Raw genomic sequence first — 19,158 nt, forward strand, 5'->3', positions numbered from 1 at the left:
TGAGAGCTCGGCAAGTACATGGAAGGGAGCAAGAAAGGGCAGGAAGTAGCTGGGAGTGGAGCAGGCCATGCTCAAAAGACCCTCTAAGGAGGAGCCAATAGGTTGGGATTTGCCATGTGAGGGGAAGAGAGCATTTAGGATCGGCTGGGCAGTTTCAGAGGCATCGTTATGAAGGTTAGACTTCTGGGAAATAAAAGTGGTGCAGGAGAAAGAACAATAGTCCAGGATCATCCAGAATTAAACTATTGTAAGTCTTAAGTGAGGGCCAATGAGGATGGCCATGACATATTTTGAAAATAGAACTATCTGAGCATGATTGGGAGGTGGAGGCATGCAAATCTCATGTTCAAGGCCATTCCTGGATATACAGAGAGCTTTAGGCTAGCCTGGGCTACAAGGAGACTCTATCTCCAAAAATAACATAAGAAAGTAGATTGTACCAGGTAGTTGATTAAATGAGGAGAAGGAGTCATTTGCTGTGCAAGACAATGAAGAAGATGATGGTAGGAGTTAGGGACTAGGCAGTATAGAGAACCGTTAAACACCACTTGAATCACATCAATGTTTTTGCATCGTATGGCTGAGGATTTCCAGTCAGCCAGTTAATCCTGACAAATTCCACTTGCTTTGTGCTAAACTGTCAAATTTTATTAGCTAATATTGCCTTTGGACAGCAAACAGAAGAAGCAGACCAGAGTAGGAGTCTTCTAGGTCTCAAGAGATGAAGACATGTTTGAGTTTGTGTGTGTGTGTGTGTGTGTGTGTGTGTGTGTGTGTGTGTGTGGTATGTGTGTGTGTGTGTGTGAGAGAGAGAGAAAACAACCCGTGGGAGCCAGTTCTTCTTTTACCCTGTGGGTCAGTGTCAAATTCAGGTCATCAGGCTTGGTGGAGAGCATCTTTACCTGCTGAGCCACCTCATGGTCCTCTATTTTTAAATCTCTACTCTGAAATAGCCATTCAATGTTCTCTCTCTCTCTCTCTCTCTCTCTCTCTCTCTCTCTCTCTCTCTCTCTCTCTCTCTCTCTCTCTCATTTCAAATGTAGCCCCGACAGACTTGGAATTCATTATGTAGACCAGGCTGGCCTCAAACTCAGAGATTTCCTTGCCTCTGCCTCCCAAGTGCTGGGATTAAAGGGTCGCCACCACTATGCCTGGCCTTTTTTTTTTTTTTTTTTTTTTTTTTTTTTGAGACAGGGTTTCATGTAGCTCTAGCTGTCCTTTAAACTGCCTCTGTTGCTGAAGATGACCCAGTTTATTCAGAGTTGGGGCTTTGTGCATACTAGAAAATCATTCCGTTAATTGAGTCACATTTCAGCTCCCAAATCCCTATTTTTAAGAAATGGAAATACTTCACAGATCTGCACATCACCATTCATTGGGAATGGGGTGCTGTGGGAGTCATCTGCCCCTGTTTTTTGTACTGTTCCAATTATGATGTTTAAGCTGATGAGTTGAGGCAAGGACTGGCCTGATTTCTTTATCTAACACCATCAACTTTTTTTCCTTCTACAAGACTGCTTTCATGGGGTTGGTGAGGAAGAGAGAGCTTTAAGATTACTGCCATTTCATGCGTAGAGTTCCATTCTAGCTCCATGTATTACTATGTGACTCTCTAGCAACTCCCGAATTTCTACAGCTTCCTAATACCTTGGCAAGAATCAGAACTTGATTCATGTGACTTATTCACAGAGACACAGATGTGAGGAACTAACTTTATGCTTTCATTAAAAAATGAGTTTATGAATTAAAACACCACAGAAATGTTCTGCCATACGAAGGCCACCTTAGCAGGTGATAAAAGGCTCTCTCAGGCTGACACATGACACAGGGGTAGAACCAAATAACATGTCCCTAGCAACTCTGACTTTAAGCTTCAGTGTTTTCCCATATTGCCTCTTGCCTCCTTTCATAAGCTGTGAGGCTTAAGATAATTTACTTAACCCTAATATAATTCACTTTACTCCTCTGTGAAACAGGAAAGATAGCATCATTGTAATAACGAATGAAGGTAGATGCATGAGGAGAGAAATCAAGGAGTAGGACTCATTAAATTATGACAAGTTAAAAGGCATTTGTAATGTCACTTTTATGAATGGAAATGAAATTTAAAAAATTAAGACAGGGTTGTTCTGTGTCTCAGGCTGGCCTTGAACTCTTAATCCCCTTGCTTTGGCTTCCCAAGTGCTGGGGATTGCCAGTGTGTGTGCACTACCACATCTGCTTGATGTGTGTGTGTGTGTGTGTGTGTGTGTATACACATACATATATCAAATTTGTATCTAAAGTTAAATTACGTCATTGTGTTTAGATAGTTATGTAGGTGCCTTATATTCTTTCTGAAATACGAGGGGTCATAAGTTTATCAACAGAGAACTTATTGGAAAATAGGCTAAACTGTGTTAAATAAGAATTCAAACGTGAAAACGAGAAACCTACAGCTATGCTTAGCGGTAAGGGTAAGTGCTAAGTGGGGCATCTTTGACTATTTTCCAGTTAGAGAAAACCACACACCACACATTCTTAGCTGGTTTGTGGCTAGTTCTCTTACCACACATATTGAGACCTCAAGTCTTGTAAGGAGAAATGCATGGGGTGCTAAGGATGTGACCCAAACAGCAAGAGAGTTGTCCTTTACAAGATGGGGCTCAGCAGTTAAAAATGCTGGTCTCCAAGACTGACACTCTGCTGGAAACAAGTTGGAAGAAGAGCCTGGTGCTTGATTTAGAAAAATGTTCCCTTTGGGCAGCCTTTTGGACATCTAAGAGGAACCACTGACCTCCAAAGGTTTATGATCTTGGGTTTGTTGGTGTCTTTTTCCCCCTTTAACTTCTAGGGTTTAAGATGGGCCTGGAAGTCATAAAACAGGAAATAAATATTTGCTAAATTGGCTTGGCTGGCCCAGGGGACTGGACTAGGCCCTCTGGATACAGAAGACGGTTGTTTGGCTCAAACTATTTGGGTAACACCCAGGCAGGGGGATCGGGATCCATCCCTGGTGCATGGGCAGGCTTTTGGGAATCCAGTGCCTGTGGTGTGATGCCTTGCACAGACTTGGTACAGTGGGAAGGGGCTTGGACCTGCCTAGGCTCAGTTTGCCGGGCTCTACTGACTCCCCATGGGAGACCTTGATTTGGGGGATGTGGGGATGTGCGGTGGCTTGGGAGGGAGAGCTGGGAGATGGGAGGAGGGAGGAGGTGGGATCTGTGGGTGGTATGTAGAGCAAGTAGAAGATTTCTTAATAAAGAAAAAAAAAAAACCAAAAAAATGGCTTAGCTGGGATAGAGTGGAGGGCTATCACTGATCCATTTCTCTTCCTAAAACTTGTTGAAATTAAATATTTTTCATCTGTTTATTATTTATTTTGTGTATGTGTATACTCACAGGTACACATATGCTATTGTGGTCAGAGGTCAATTTTTAGATTCAGTTCTCTCCTTCTGACTTGTGGGTCTCAGGAATCAAACTGAGGTTGCCAGGCCTGAGGCAAGCATTTTTAACTGCTGAGCCATTTTGAGGGTCCCATTCACTCATTTCTATTCAACAACTATTAACAACCTGAAGACACTGTCAGACACTGCTGAGTTTCACAGATGGTTTATTTATAAGGGCCTGCTGAAGACAGGGGGCCAAGAGTAGGTAGACACTTAGTAACACAGGCCAGTCTTTCCCTGGCACCACCCATTGGTACACAGGAAAATAACACAGAGTTCTGTCTAGTGGGAGCACCACTAGAGAGGAGAAGAGCCATTGCAGCCATAGACTCAGTTCTGCTGGACAAGGTCCACGCAACACTGGAAGACCTCCGATTCCCCTGTCCTGCCATTGAAGGATTTCTACTTTCCTGTGGAACAAGCAGGTGGTCATGGCGGCAGGCTTCACAGTGTGTGTGATTTTACTGGAACACAGAAGCACAAGAGTTGAAAGTGAAACTTTGCCTATGCCAACCTCTTGCTGTTTGGCTAAATGGAAATACCCTAAGAAGCCAGGATCTTCACAGTTTTTTTTTTTTTTTTTTTTCTTTTGCCTGCTGCATGCTTTCCACCTTCAATGCCCACAGCATTCAGTAGAACTCAGCTTTTTCTTGGAGGGAAAAGGCCTTTTGGGCAGTTTATTAGAGAAATGGGCTTTTCTTTCTCTAGCTTATTTCAGCTCATGATTGTGTTCCCCATGAGTTAGAAGATGATTAGATGCGTGTTTCCTTTTGTTTGTCTGTGCTTACTGGCAAGTGTGCTTTGAATTTGCTAGAAGAAAAACATTTATTTGTATGATTTTTTTCAAATGCTTTATGTCATCTCTAAAGAATTTAGTGTTATTATTTTTTATTTTTAATGATGTGTGTGTGTGTGTATGCATGTGGGTATGTCAGTGTTATGTGTGTGCATAGGGGTATGTGAGTGTATGTGTGTACATGTGGGTATGTGAGTGTATGTGTGTACATGTGGGGCTATGTGAGTGTGTGTGTGTGTGTATGTGTGTGTGTGTGTGTGTGTGTGTGTGTGAATGTGTGTGTACAGAGTGTGTATGTGTGCATGGAGGTATGTGAGTGTATATGTACATGGGAGTATGTGAGTGCAGGTACCCATAGAGGCCAAAGGGTTAGATCACCTAGCGCTGGAGTTAGTTATCAGCCATCTGACATGGGTGCTGGGAACGGAACTTGGGTCTTCAGGAAGAGAAGTAAATGCTCTTAACTCTAAACCATCTTTCCAGTCTCACTGTGCCTTCTTTAAAATTCAGTAAAATTACATTGATCTGTACTCCATCAATTTGAAATACAGATTGGGTTTGCCAGAGTTTAACTATAGTTTACTTCCCTTATCCAAAGTGCTCAGGACCAGAAGTGTTGGATTTTAGATTTTTTTCCCAGATTTTGGAATATCGCTTATACCTAATGATATATTTATATTCAATAGCTATAAAGTTAATCTTTCATATTAGAACACATCGAGCATCATTTTCTAGACTTGTCCAAAATTATTTGAAAATAAAATTGTATATAGTACTCTGTAAATGATTGTTGATGTGTTTATTAATCTTTCTTCTCCTTTATGAATTAGGCTTGGTGTAAGGCAAATCACATAAGCCTAGGAAGACAGTTTTGAGTGCACCATAATATTCTAATCCCTTTTGCTATAGTCTGATCGGTGTCCCTCCAGACTCACATGCTGAGACCTAGCTTCTCTCTTGAGCAATGGGTCAGTTTCATATGTAAGATTCAGACTCTAGTGCAAGAATCTTAAGGGACTGAGCTGTTAGATGGTGATGATGTAATGAGGGCTCCACCCTCAAGGATGATGTCAATGCCTTATGAAGGAATGGAGTTGTTTTTCCTCCTCTCATCTGAGTACATACAGAAGACACTGCTTATGACGAATGGGCCAGTGGCAGACACCAAATCTACTAGCACTTTGATCTTGAACTTCCCGATCTCTGGTCTATATGAAATGAATTTCTATTTCTTACCAATTAGCTGGTCACTGACATTCAGTTACAGTAACATGAATGGGCTAAGATATCTCTTGTTTCATCGTTGCTTTAATAATTGTCCCCAGCCATCCAGCAAGGCTAACAACCTCTCAGGACATATAGTGGCAATAGTTTTGGATGGCAGTCATAAGGCTGCTCTGTAATGCCTTCTGCCAGATCCCAGCTGATAGAGTAGGCAGATGCATGGCATTTTTCTGCCCAGAGCTGTGGAGGAGGAGTCCATGGGAGGATATCTTTTTTTCCTTTCCACTTTTCCTGTCTTTAATTCCCATTCAAGCTAGAGTTGTATTACCTAAAGAACTAAAACTTGAAGGTCACAATTAATCGTTAATACTTCCCCTGAACTTACTGCTAAGGACCTGGCACCATCATGTGAGTTGAAAGCCAGAACCACTCAATTCATTGGAACAAGCATGCACTGGGGGCCCATTTTAAAGATGAAGAATGGGAATTTTGAGGGACTAAGTACATTATCCTAAATCCTCAAAGGAGAATAGGACTGAGATTTAGGTCACAGTTTAAAATGGGCTCTTTAACTCCTGCTACCAGTTACTACCAAGAGAGAAGAATGAATTGGTCATAGAGTTTGTTGTCCCATGAAGCAGAGAATAGCAGTGACCCAGGAGTGGTTTTAAGTTCCCTAACAAATGTAGGTGTCTCAGGTTTGAGGCTGGTCTTGGTCTCTGTTGGATCCACTCTGCAGTAGAATATGGGTCTGATAGTGCCATAGAACCTACCTCTTCACGTGCACCACATACTTGGTATCTATGTAGGTGGGCTTCCCAGTGTTCCAGGTGCACATCATGTTGTCTGAGTATTCGTAGATGACACAGGTCACTTGGCTGGGGGCATCTGGTGGATCTGCAACAAAATGAATCACTAAGAGTTGCTCTTGATAGAGTAGGTAGTTTATAAATCATCAGTTTCATAGGGAAACTGGGTCACTTGGCACTGAGTGCCCATGGGCTCCTCATTACTACCTTGAACCCAGTTTGTCACCAAGCATTGTCCCTTCCCGCACTATACTGTCCTGTGGGCTCTACTCCTTTGGGATACTAACAAGGTCAGATTCCTCCCATTCACATAAAGCAAGTCCCCCGCCCCCAATTCTCCAATCCTATCTCCTCTCAGCTACCATTCTACCTTTCTTACTTTTTAATCAAGTCATTAAAAAATTATTCTTATACATATTTTTGTGTGAATGTATGTGTGTACGGTGTGTGTGTGTGTAGTCTGTGTGCACTTATGTGTATGAGAATTCTGGTACAAGTGGAAGACAGAGGCCACAATGGATGTCTTCCTCCATTACTTTTCATATTATTTTCTAAATATGTATTTTATTGTAAATTACACATGTCTGACTATGTGGGAATTTGTGCATGTAAGTGCAGATGCCTCTGGGGAGACAGAAGAGGGCATTGAATTCCTTAGAGCTGGAGTTGCAGGCTGATATAAATAGCCCTATGTGGGTTTTGGGAACTGAATTTGGGACTTCTACAAGTAGAGTATGTGCTCTTAACCCCTGAACCATCTCTGTAGCCTTTCATGCCCTTTTTCTGTTCTTGTTGCTATTTTTTTTTGTTGGTTTGTTTGTTTGTTTTGAGGCAAGATCTCTCACTGATCCTGAAGCTCACTGATTGGCTAAACTGGCAGGCCAGCAAGCCCTAGAGATTCTCCTGTCTTTGCCTCCTCAGTACTGGGATTACAGGCAGCCATCATCATGCCTGGCTTTCATGTGGATACTGGAGATCTAACCTCAGGTCTTCATGCTTTCTTGGCAAGCATTTTACCAATGGAGCCATCTCCTCAGCCCCTCTGGTCTCTCAGGATTAGTTTGCACAGTTCTGCTGAAGCCACAGTTGTTAAGGTCACAGGAACTTTCTGTCTGGAAAACTCCTTCCTGCCCCATCAGAATTCCATCAGTATCACAGAGCTTGGCCTCTGCAGCGGCTGACCTTTCCCCTTCAAGCCTTTGTTCTTAGGATCTGTGAGAGATTCTTCAGCTTTCCCCTATTGGTCCAGAAGACTCTTTCCTCCTATGGAGTGTGTATTTTACTTCCCCCCCCCCTGAAAGTTTGCTGTTCACATGCGATTCAGCAGTAAGGGGAAGGAAACTTCCAACCATGATACAATATGCATGACCTCTGAGGACACTGTACAGAATAAGCCAGACACAAAAGACTTGCATGATTCCTCTTAGAAAAGGTATCTAGAATAATCAAATTCACAAAACCAAAGGTAGAATGACAGTGGTGGCCTGTTGTGCAGGTAGGCAGTGTGTGGAAGACCAGGATGAGAGCTGTTATTCAACAGTAGTTCCCTTTGACAGGAAGAGTCCTAGAAAGAGAGTGCTGGAAGGAGATAAGCAAATGCAGCAACCGCCACTGAAGCAAACCCTTACAATTGGCGAAAATAAGTAGGTTATACTATGTAGATTTTACCATTGCCACATCAAAAAGTTTTTTTTTTTTTTTTTTTAAAGCTTTAGTATTCATAGAACTATTTCAAGATGTGCTCTCTCTCCCACATCCCTGACCACACCCCTACCCACCCACCCCGGTCCTCATTTTTTTTTTAATTTTGTTTTGTCTGCTAGCATTTTTTCCTATGAGAAGCAACACTATCCCCAGTCTCCTCAGCTCCATTCTCCACCCAATTCTAGCCCAGGGATGTCAGTAACTAGGTCATGTGCACAAGGGTGCCCTTGACCTAAGCTGACTAATCAGAGAATTTCTCTTGGGAATGAGCTCATGACTCAGAATGAATCAATAAGAATTCTCTAAGGGTCTCCCTCTCTCCCTCTCCCTCTTCTCTCCCCCTCTCCCTATCCCCACTCTCTTCCCTGCTGCTCTCTCCCTCCGTTTCTCTCTATACGGTACATGAGCTGAGCTGCTTGTGACATTCCTGTCACAGTGAACAGTCCTTTTAGTGGTGCTGGATTTGCGGGTGAATACAGCCTAAGACAAAGAGTTTTGAAGACAGTTTTTGGACCCTCAGTGTCTCTGAGGCCCATGTAACCCCAGAAGCCATTGAATGACATCCAGATGTCCAATTATGCCATTCAACAATAAGCCACCAGGACTGATGTTTTCAAACAAGCATGGGGATACTGAGTTGCTGTATCTCAACATTTCCAGGGCATTTCTCTTGGTTTTCTCCTCCAGATAAACTCCTGCCTGAGATGACTATGCTGAGAATTACAAGACAAATGGAAGAAATCGTGGTGGATGCTGGGAGGGGAGAATTATGAAGAATAAAGCTTGGGCCATTCCACAGACAATCATGGATTCATGAATCTCTGCTTCTGCCGATGAACTGTCGGCTACTGATGGTTAGGGGTGAACATTATCTTCAGTTATGCACCCGAGAGTGAGCCTACAAGGCATGACAGATGGTTTCAAAGCATGGTCACACAGATGGCTTCCTGGTTCAGTAGATCACAAAACAAAAGGACATGAATTTGGGGAAAAGACCTGTGAGGAGGAGGGTGTTGACAGGGATGGAGAGTAGACAAAAGACAGTGAGGTTAAGAGCCATCAGAATATGTGTGTGTGTGTATGAAATTGTCAAAGAGCAAATTTAATTAATATGAAAAGGACACAGACAATTTGGTATCTGCAAATTGTCTACCAAGAATATTACATGTTATTTCCAGAGGCAAATAGATCCCTGTGAGTTCAAGGCCAGCCTGGTCTACATAGTGAGTCCCAGGTCAGCCATAGTGAGACACAGTGAGCTAAACAGTGAGACCATTTTCTTAAATGAAACAAAACAAAACAAAACAGAAAACCTCAAAAAGTTATTTAGAGCTATCAAATAGGCAAAGATTAAAAAATGGTATTATAAATTATAAAATGTTAAAATGGATTTATGGAAATCCTGTAACATTTCTGGCATGGGTACAAATTTGGATAACCTCTGAGGTTTACCCTTTGTGTATAATAACAGGGAAAGGTGAGAACAGGGCTGGCAGGATCCCTTCGTGTGAAAAGGTGCTTGTTGCTCAAACTGACAATCGGGGTTTGATCCCCAAGACCCATATGGTGGAGAGAATGGATTCCTTGGGTTGTCCTCTGACCTCCACATGCATGCCATGGCATATGCATAGGCACATAAATACACATGCATGTGCTCACGTGCACACAGAATAAATAAAACACGTAATTTAAAAAGTTTCTAGTGAGAACAATACCATGCAACCCAGCAGTTTTACAGGTAGGAGTGCATTCTTGGTGAAATATCCACACACATATGAAAATAACTTGCTAATAGTCTGTAACTATCCTTCAAAGTAGTGTTAATAATAATGAAAAACATGGAATCCCCCTCAATGTTACAACACAAGGCTGAGCAAACTATAATATACTCTGAAAACACACCTTAAAACAATGTTGTTGGCAATGCTTTAAGGACTTAGAAGTTGTCAGAAATATATTACTAAGTAATGACTCTATGATAAAGTGATTTAAAAAGTATGTTACAAAGTAGTATATTGCAGCAGTTTCCATAGAGGGAAAGAGAAGGGGAAATGCTGAAACTTCAAAGACACATTTCCAATTGTTAAGATGGGATTATGTCCTGGGCAGAATGATGGGCTTGTGTGTTTGATAGGCATTTCTATTTTTGTTCAGCAAAAGCTTTTTAACTGTGTATGTTGAATGTAATCAGTTTTACTATTAAAAGCTGTGTTCTTGGCTATAGAGATGCCCAGTGGTTGAGAGTGTTTGCTGGGTTCAGAGAGAGAGACTCTGCCTCAAAGGAAAAAGAAGGAGAGTGAGAGAGGAAAATACCGAGTGACCTCTTCCAGCCTTCCTACCTTCACACACATATGTACATGCATTCTCACACAGAAACCCATACAAACAACTCAATCTTCTTTTTAAAAGCTATTTTCAAACAGCAATGATGACATGGAAATGCTTTGTAAGAGTTTGGTGAGTGGTAGCATTAGGTTCCAACGAGAAACGTGGGCTCCCTCAAGGTGAAAGAAATCTTGAAGTTTCATTTGAACTTGAAAGAGGTAAGCATGGCAACAGTACCTTACATCATTCTGTACTCTGGGTTGTGAGAGCTTGTGGATTATAACAGTGGGATTATGTCATGGGTAGAATGATGAGCTCGTGGGCTTGGTAGGGGTTTTTCTATTTTTGCTACTTTTTTTTCCTGTGGTTTTAGACAGAGAGCCCTGTAATTTGACAATTACAGAAGACACATGTCAACTTTCTGGACTTTGTTTCACACTATTTTCCATGAAGCAAATGGTCAGGACTGCAAACGGATGGTTGGCAACAACTTCGGAAAAGACAAAAGTGACAACTCTGTCACATAGCTAAGTGAGCAATGTATGTTAGTGGGAAGCCGAATAAGGAGCTAGAGAGTAAAGTCCCAAGAGGAACATCCCATTGTTAGATTCACTGCTAGGCTATAGCTATCCAAGAACAAAACTGGCCGTCCACTTCTTGAGAATATCCAGAGTACACAAAGGATTAAGATTTTGTTCTCTCACACCTATCCCACCCTTCTACCCTTATTGGATGCTCTCTGATCATTTTCCAGGAGATTTACTAATTCAGTCTAACCAGAGATCCTTTGCCACTGAGATCTTCTGAAGGGGCAGGGTCTGTGGTTCTCTTTACTTTGTATTTCTAGTACTTAGCACATTTTTGGGTACATTTGTAAAACAATCACTGAAGTTTATCCCATAAATTGAATGGCGAATTCAAAAGATGATAAGGAGAAGAATTAAGATGGAGAGAGGCATGAAGTTTCAGGTGGAGATCACTAAGCCACTGCAGGAAGGTGCAGGTTAGGCTATTCACACAAGGAGCAACACTGAAAATATTCAGGGTTTTGAGTGTCTAACAATTCTTTCATAATCGTAAGTGTAGACCAACGACTGAAAATACGTAAGAAAAAAATGCTTAAAATTTTAAGTAAATGGTTAAGTGGAAACATCACCTACATGGTTTATTTAATTTGACACTTTTCAATGACCCCTATTTGAACAAATTTCCCATAATGTGTTCTCACTTAATCAGAGAAAGAATCTAAGAAGCATTTAAGATTATGGATTGTAGTGGAAACTGTGATAGTGGTGTTTCAGGAATCACTCATTAGAAAGACTTTGAAATACCTGTATAGTTTCAGGGAAAACACTGACCCACTTTCCCTCTACCTTCCATGATGTGTCAAAATGCCTGCAACCACTCCATTCAAAACAGTGATGCCTACTTGACATCGTAAAGCTTACAGAACAAATATCTTGTATCAAAGTGGCCCAGTGAAAGCAGTGTGCTTTCTAGAGCACCACAAAACCCTCAAGTCCCCCATTTTGACCTAGTTAATAGGAAGTAAGTTTGCTGAGAACTCAGCCCCAAAGCTCATTCAAATTGAACCCAGGGGGTTGAGTAAATTCTTGCCTGGCAGTTGGGTTTTCACACTCATAACCCAAGGTTTCTATGAGGAATTACACCTCAAAAATTAATGAATGGAAAGAGTGATGGTACAGGATGAGAGCTTCTCTTAGGCTGTCCTAGAGGGGGAGCATCCTCTGACTTGGTTCTGGGCTTTGGACAGAAACCCCTCAACCATACTAAGAGAGTGGCAGCGAGTAATGAGTCACCTGCACTCTGGTACACACAGGGAAGGGTTGTTAAGTAAAATTTGTAAGAACATGTTTGCTGTTGTTTTGGATGAAGGTCCTTCACTAGGATAATAAACTAGCAATTCAAACCAAAATGAAGGGGCCTGTGCTCAGCACCAAATTGGAGTTTAAGATCAAGTTTGTTTGAAAACAGGAGGCTCAACAACATCCTGTATTAATGGTTCATTCTCCCAGACCCAGCATAAGGCAGACCCATTCTGCTTTAACTAAAAGTAACATGGTGGTAACTGTTTTGATTTCTTGTTTCATCTTATAAAATCACCTGCTCTGATCTCCATCACCACATCTGTCTGTTTAGAGAATCAGGTGCTCTTTGAATCAGGAATTGTAAGTAAGATACAGAACTGAAACCCAAAGCTGCTGGATTTTTTTTTTTTAAATAGAAGTGATACTTATTTTGGATTTTTTTCCCTCTCACTTAAACCAATAACTCACCTTTCCCAGAAACTATGGAGATTTCTCATTTTCCCTCTGAAGAAATTGCATATCACTCTCCACTCTTACATCAATCCCAAAAGAGAAACAGCAGAACACTGACATATTGAGAGGGTGATTTTTTTCCTGAGATTATGGACAAGCTAATAAGATTTCATACTTCTGATGAGCTGTCTGTTTATGGTTTGATTTTTCACAATGTAGGCACATTCTACTGTTTAATGCATTGATTCAAGGCACATGTAGCAAGTTTATTATTAAACTCTAAAACTTACTTCTTCAACTCTCCTCCACCTCATCCTATAGCTATCTCATTTGAAAGCCATGCATGCTTGGTCAGCTGCTTGGAGTAAAGCAGGACAGTGGCCTTATTACAGAACAAGGAAGTCTCCTAGCTTCCAGGCAGTCAATCATGAGGCCAAGTGATCCAGGGGTCTGCTCTGGCTCTTCTTATTTATGATTTGGAGCCGAGGAAGAAGCAAGAACTTAGATAATATTATAAAAATACAAGGGAAGGGAGCCCTTCTGATCTTTCACCCCAAATGGCAGAGATATACTGGAGAATGAGGATAAGGAAGTGGCTCAGTTAGTTGGTAAGGTGTAAGCATGGGGACTTGAGTTTAGTCCCTAGCATTCACATAACATGCCTGGCATGTTGTCATAAGCTTGTAATCTCAGCATTGAGTGGGTGGAGACAGGAAGATTCCTAAGGCTCCCTGGCCAGCCAGACTAACTGGTGAGCCTCAGGTCACAGTGTGAGGCCTTGTCTCAAAAAACAAGGTGAAAGACTCCTTTCAAATAATGCACAAGTTTGACCTCTGGCCTCTGTACCCAAATGCGCACACATACATGTACACTTGCACACACAATCACAGACGCACTAATACTTAAAAAACAAAAGGTCCATAGATATTTATATAAATAAATACAGGCACTTATACACCTTCATAATGTTGTGAACACAAACTGATTTGGTGTGTTTTGAGATCGATTTGACTGAATTTTTCTTAATGATGGCAGTAATGGTAATTCATAATAGGAACTATGGGATTAAGAACAAGAGATTGTATGAGAATCTCCCTATGCATGTTTACTTGTTTGTTTGTTTATTGAAATGGGGTCTCACTATGTAGCGCCAGATGGCTTGTAACTCCTGATAAGAATGATCTACCCTTAAGCTTACAGAGATCTATCTGCCTGACTCCCAAGAGCTAGGATTAAAAGTGGAAGCCACCATGCCTGTCTGGAGAATCTTCTTATGATTTATCAACAACATGCATTTAATAAGAAATAGATACTAACATACTTTGAAGTTTTTAACATATATTCAAATAAAATTTTGAAATGTTGTGCTTACAATTACTTTCATTTCACAGAAAAAGCCATGGAGGTTGAGGTCAGCTAAACAAATTGCCCAAGATCACATAGCTCATTGGGAAGACAGTGAGAATACAAAGGTAGTTTTGAAATGCTCCCTGAATCTTGGTTTCAAAATCTCACACTGGGATCAATGAGCTTCAAAGTGAATGATTTTAGTTTGGAAAACAAATTCACTGACAAAAACCAAATTAAAAAGAGATGAAAAGAGCATCATTTAAACTTTTTGTTGTTGCCAAGGCTTAGGTTGATCAGGAATTCACCATCCTTACCTAAGAGAAGCCTCTCAGACCTGAGGTGTTGGCTTTCACATAGACTGTATTTATTCAGGCTAGTGGGGAAAATTGCTCTGGGGGTATTTGCAATATTTTAAAATTTATGGTGTTCACATCAAACTTCCATACTTCTGTCTTCTTTTGAAAACCCAACAGATCAAGGTACACTGGGCCCTATGTGACAGTGGCTGTCCCAGTGAGCCATAATCTTTCTTCTTTGTATGGGTCTCACCAGCCCCCATAACTCAGAGCTGATGAACCTGACTCATTTGAATTGAGCCCCTGTCTTAAACCTATATAATAGGTCAACTGTAGTGATTTGCCTCTAGCTTTAGTTCAAAAGTCCAGCAATTATCAGTTAACCATTAAGATACACCATAGTACTTACATCCAGAGGAAATGTCCTTCCCACAAATGAACGTCTCTTGAAAATGCCCAGGACACTCGGCAGTGCAATGCATAGAGGCATGAGGTTCCCAAAAGCCTTTGTACCAAAGTCGAGCTGTTGTTCTATTAATCCTTGTGATATGAGATCTTTCTTTGAGGCCGTTTTTATAAAAATAAAGCTTCCTTGGTCGGCAGTTCTTAAGGGCTTCTTGGCAATATATAGAAACATTCATCCCCATCTGAAACATTTCACTAGGCTCTACCCACATGTTACCAGAGCAGTTTATAGTTGTAATTCCTGGAAACAAACACATAAAATAATCAATTGTGCTGGCAAAATATTGTAAGGGATTTAGAAGAAGAATGTGCCACTGCATGTAAAATGTTTTCTTTCAGTAACCGAATGATTACTGAAGAACAGTTGTGTGTTTTCATTTTGGTTCCCCTGATGAGCAGCAGCTCGACACAGCCTCTGAGCTTTGTCCTTGTCAGAGAGCAAATACAATTTCCTTTTCTACTGTAAAGTGGAGACCATTATGAAGTGACAACATTTTTTCATAGATGAGACTCAAAGTAGTGCACGGGGCACTGCAGAATTCAATTCTATGCTTTTGATACTCAACCAATCTTTTGTTGGTTGGAGGGGGGCTGTTTTTGTTTGTTTGAGATAAAAGTTCCTTTTATCAGCATAATGTGACTATAATGATCAACTCCTTACAAAGAGAGAGTCCTTAATAGCTACATGAAACTTATCATTAATTTGATAATATAGGGAAAACAAAATACATTATTGAGTTAAAAAGCAAGCTGCAAAACAACATAGTTCGTAAAAGCTCAACATTGGGAAAAAGCAAATAATGGACGAATCAAGGAGAAATACTGAAAGTTGTTAGCAACAGTAATCTCCATGATAACATTTTTATTTTAAATTGTGTATGTCTATGACTTAAACATTGCACAATGGGTAAATTACTTTCATGACACCGAATCACTAATTTTAAAGCTCAGTGGCAGTGTTTGCCTTGAGTTATGTTCCCATCATACTCACCTAATAGTAAAGTCATTTACATAGAGTCAAACGGAATGGAATGTTAATGAAATAAAACTCTCATCTAGAAAACATACCAGAAGTTTTATGAAATGTGTTGTAGCTTTTCCTGGAAGTACTTGTATTAAAATATATTTAAATCTTATTAAGATAAGAACAAAGATCAGTATTTGATTTTAAAAAGGTCTTTGTCTTCGAAACATAAAGCTTAAAGAACTAGCTTGCTGAGTATGTAATTTAAGATTTCATTTTAAGTAACATTTAGACATAAATTAAAAATATTTAAATGTTGAAATAGTAATAAAATAATTACAGCATCATCAATAGGTACCAGAACCAGAGCCACGAAAAGGGAGTTTGTGACAATATCTGTGCAATCTTTTTTTTTTTTTGTTGTTGTTTTTGTCTGTTTTTCGAGACAGGGTTTCTCTGTGTAGCTTTGCGCCTTTTCCGGAACTCACTTGGTAGCCCAGGCTGGCCTCAGACTCACAGAGATCCGCCTGCCTCTGCCTCCTGAGTGCTGGGATTAAAGGCGTGTGCCACCACTGCCCGGCCACCTGGGCAATCTTATACTATTGTAATCCCAGGACTCAAGAGACTGAGGGAGGAGGACCACAAGTTCAGGGCCAGCATGGGCTACATAGATTATAAGATCTAAGCTAGCCTGGGCTGCACAACAAAGAATGAGAGCAGGTGAGATGGCGACCAAATTTGGAGACATGAGTTTGATCCTTGGGTCTCACATAGTGGAAAGAGAGAAGTACATTGTCCTCTGGCCTCTCCTTGTGCCACGGCACAGGCTCTGTTCCCCAAACAGATGAATCAGTGTGAAAAATATTTAAAAAGAAAGAGAGAAATACCTACCAGGGCATGGTAGCATATTAGTAGAATCCTAGCACTTGGGAGGCTGAAGCAGGAGGATGGAGAATTTGAGGTCAGCCTGTATCACATAGCAAGTTCAAGGCTGATGTACAAATTGTAGCTTGATCTTAAAAAAATAAATGAAAGAAGAAGATGAGGAAAGGTAAAAAAAAAAAAGGGAGGAGGAGGGGGAGGTGAAATGGGGCAATATTGAGTAGAGCAGCATGGGTCCAGAGTAAGGATGACAGACAGATTTGTGAAGTTCTCTCTCTCTCTCTTTATATATATATATAAAGGAAACATCTGGTATTTCCTTTATATATATATATATATATATATATATATATATATATATATATATAGAAACATCTGGTATTTTAGATAAGTTTGATAATTCAACTTTAGAAAAAATATCTCTATGACTCATTGTGAAACCATTTTTAGAATACATAGAAAAGTGTCAAGAGATCTGGTCACATGTCCTGGGTTTTAGAAATGGCTTTTCAGAGCATAATGGGGGCAAGTTGTTGATCAGGAGGAGCAACACAGACTATAAAAGACTAGGTCATGTTGACTTGACAGTTCCTTTCTTCTTCTTGAGATAGGCTCTCACTTTGCACGCAGCTCATGCTGACTTTGAACTCATTTCCATCTTCCTGTCGGCCTCTTACATGATGATAATATAGACATGCGCTACTCTGCCCAACTAATTGAATTTCTTAAATAAGGTTATTAGATTGGTTAGAAATGTTTGACTTTTTTTTGTAGAAATGTGTAATTATACTTTTATATCTTTATAAAGCCATTTGTTTATTTAATGGTATTTTTTTTTTTGGTGGAGTAGTTTCACCATGTGTTCCAGGTTGTCCTTCCACTCTGTAGCCCACTCTAGCCTCAAACTTGCAACAACTCTCTTGTCTCGGCCTCCTAAGTATCAGGATTAAGCTGTGTGCCTCTGCACTTGGCTAGTAGAGCTACTGAAATGGAGTAACACCATCCTAGTGAAAACCTTGACAGTTGTCACTTAGATTCTACTAAAATAGTCATAGAAGAATGAACGACAGTGCTGGCCCTGTCTAGCACCACTTCTTACTTCACTTGCTGTGCACTCATCATTTGGATGTATAAACAGAAATCTACTTAGTGTCTGCTCATTTCAAGCAACTGGCTTCTTTTCTCCTAAAGCTTGTAAGGAATCTGTTGGTCTGATTCTGAAGTGTCCAGTCATCTTGCTGTGAGTTTTTACATCTACACCTATAGCTCCAACATAACTGTGTCCACAACTGTAGATGAGCAAAATGAAAGTCAGCATGGTCCCAAGCAAGGATGACTTACGCATTTGTGAAGCATTTCACATTTAACAACAAACAAACAAACAACACCCTGCAAAACAAACAAAAAACCAAAAAACCAAAGAAACAAAAAAGGAGAAGTTTGTCATTATTATGAATCACCTAGTCTGAAAAATGTCACTCACTGTTCAGAACCCTGTGTTGGTACTGATTGTCTTTCTGTAACTGTACCCTTGCCCAGGAAACAGCTTTTCCCAACAGAAACTCTAAGATGTCAACCACAGCCTTCCTTAAACTTCTGCAGTCTCAAATGAACTTGTTTTTTTTTTTTTAATGTTGATATGAATTATAAGACAGAAGCAAAGCAGCAAAATAATGGTGTCTCACAAGGACTAAAAACTAGCAGAGAGCTCACTGTATAGTAATCATCAATAAGTAGTTCACAGAATTGAAGTAAATGCAAGCTTTGGATAAATTACATGATAGTTATGATAATCCCCAAATAGAATATCTCAAGATGGCCTCCTTTGTGGAAACATTCATAAATGACAGAGGAGTGTCAACTGGGGTACCTGGGGAAAAAACAAAACAAAGCAAAACAGAAAACAACTTGCATTTGGAGGGAAGATGGATTACTTTTAGTTTGTTCCATTCTATATTAATTTTTCTCAGTGCAATAATTTTTGTATTTTTCAGATATTATGACACAATGGCTTGAAAATGATAATCATTCAATGTTCTATTTGTTAAATGAAAATAGAGACACACAAAATACTATACCTCCATGACACCATCTGAAGAGCACATAGAGGGCTATTCCTACATGCAACTGAAGTGTGAGGTGATTCATGTCCCAAGTGAGGAAGAAACCTTTCATTTCTCTCTGGAAAAAAAATATGAAAAATCTTTATATTGTAACATTTTACTGAGACACTTAGCATTACATTTCTCATAATTATTGGCTTGAATAGGATTCTTTCATTCAGAATGACTGAAACAGGGCAGAGAGATGCCAGTGTTGTGTGAGGAGCTTCATGAAGAGGCAGATAAGCAGACCATCAGAGTGGAGTGTCTGCCTTCAAGCATCACTTAGGAGGTCATCAGATCTTTGTTAAAATGTAGTTACTCCAACTCTATTGTCCCTCATCAGACAGCTCCCCTATCTGCTGTAACTTCTGATGATGAACAGTTAATGTGTGACCGGTTCACACCCATCATGATCTGGAAGACCAGTCTTAGATGGACAAAAGTTGGGAAAAACTGAAAGTTTTAGAATTCTCACAGAAAGAGGACACACAGTGGGAATAGCGGAACAAGGCAAAGACTAAATAG

The 19,158-nt window shown here is 40.3% G+C and overlaps 1 protein-coding gene across 1 annotated transcript in view; it reads right to left on the minus strand.

Moving 5' to 3' along the window:
- Il23r (interleukin 23 receptor) overlaps positions 1 to 14,979 on the minus strand; it is a 60,237-nt gene extending 45,258 nt beyond the window's left edge. The window contains exons 1-2 of the mRNA XM_028880748.2: positions 14,627 to 14,979; positions 6,225 to 6,348 (exon numbers count right to left, since the gene is read on the minus strand). Coding sequence (XP_028736581.2) covers positions 6,225 to 6,348; positions 14,627 to 14,939 — 437 coding nt within the window. The 5' untranslated portion in view covers positions 14,940 to 14,979. The remainder of the gene's footprint in view (positions 1 to 6,224; positions 6,349 to 14,626) is intronic.
- Positions 14,980 to 19,158: the final 4,179 nt, after the last annotated feature.

This window comes from Peromyscus leucopus, chromosome 3 (assembly GCF_004664715.2).
Source record: "Peromyscus leucopus breed LL Stock chromosome 3, UCI_PerLeu_2.1, whole genome shotgun sequence".
In the NCBI taxonomy this organism is placed as follows: Eukaryota; Metazoa; Chordata; class Mammalia; order Rodentia; family Cricetidae; genus Peromyscus; species Peromyscus leucopus.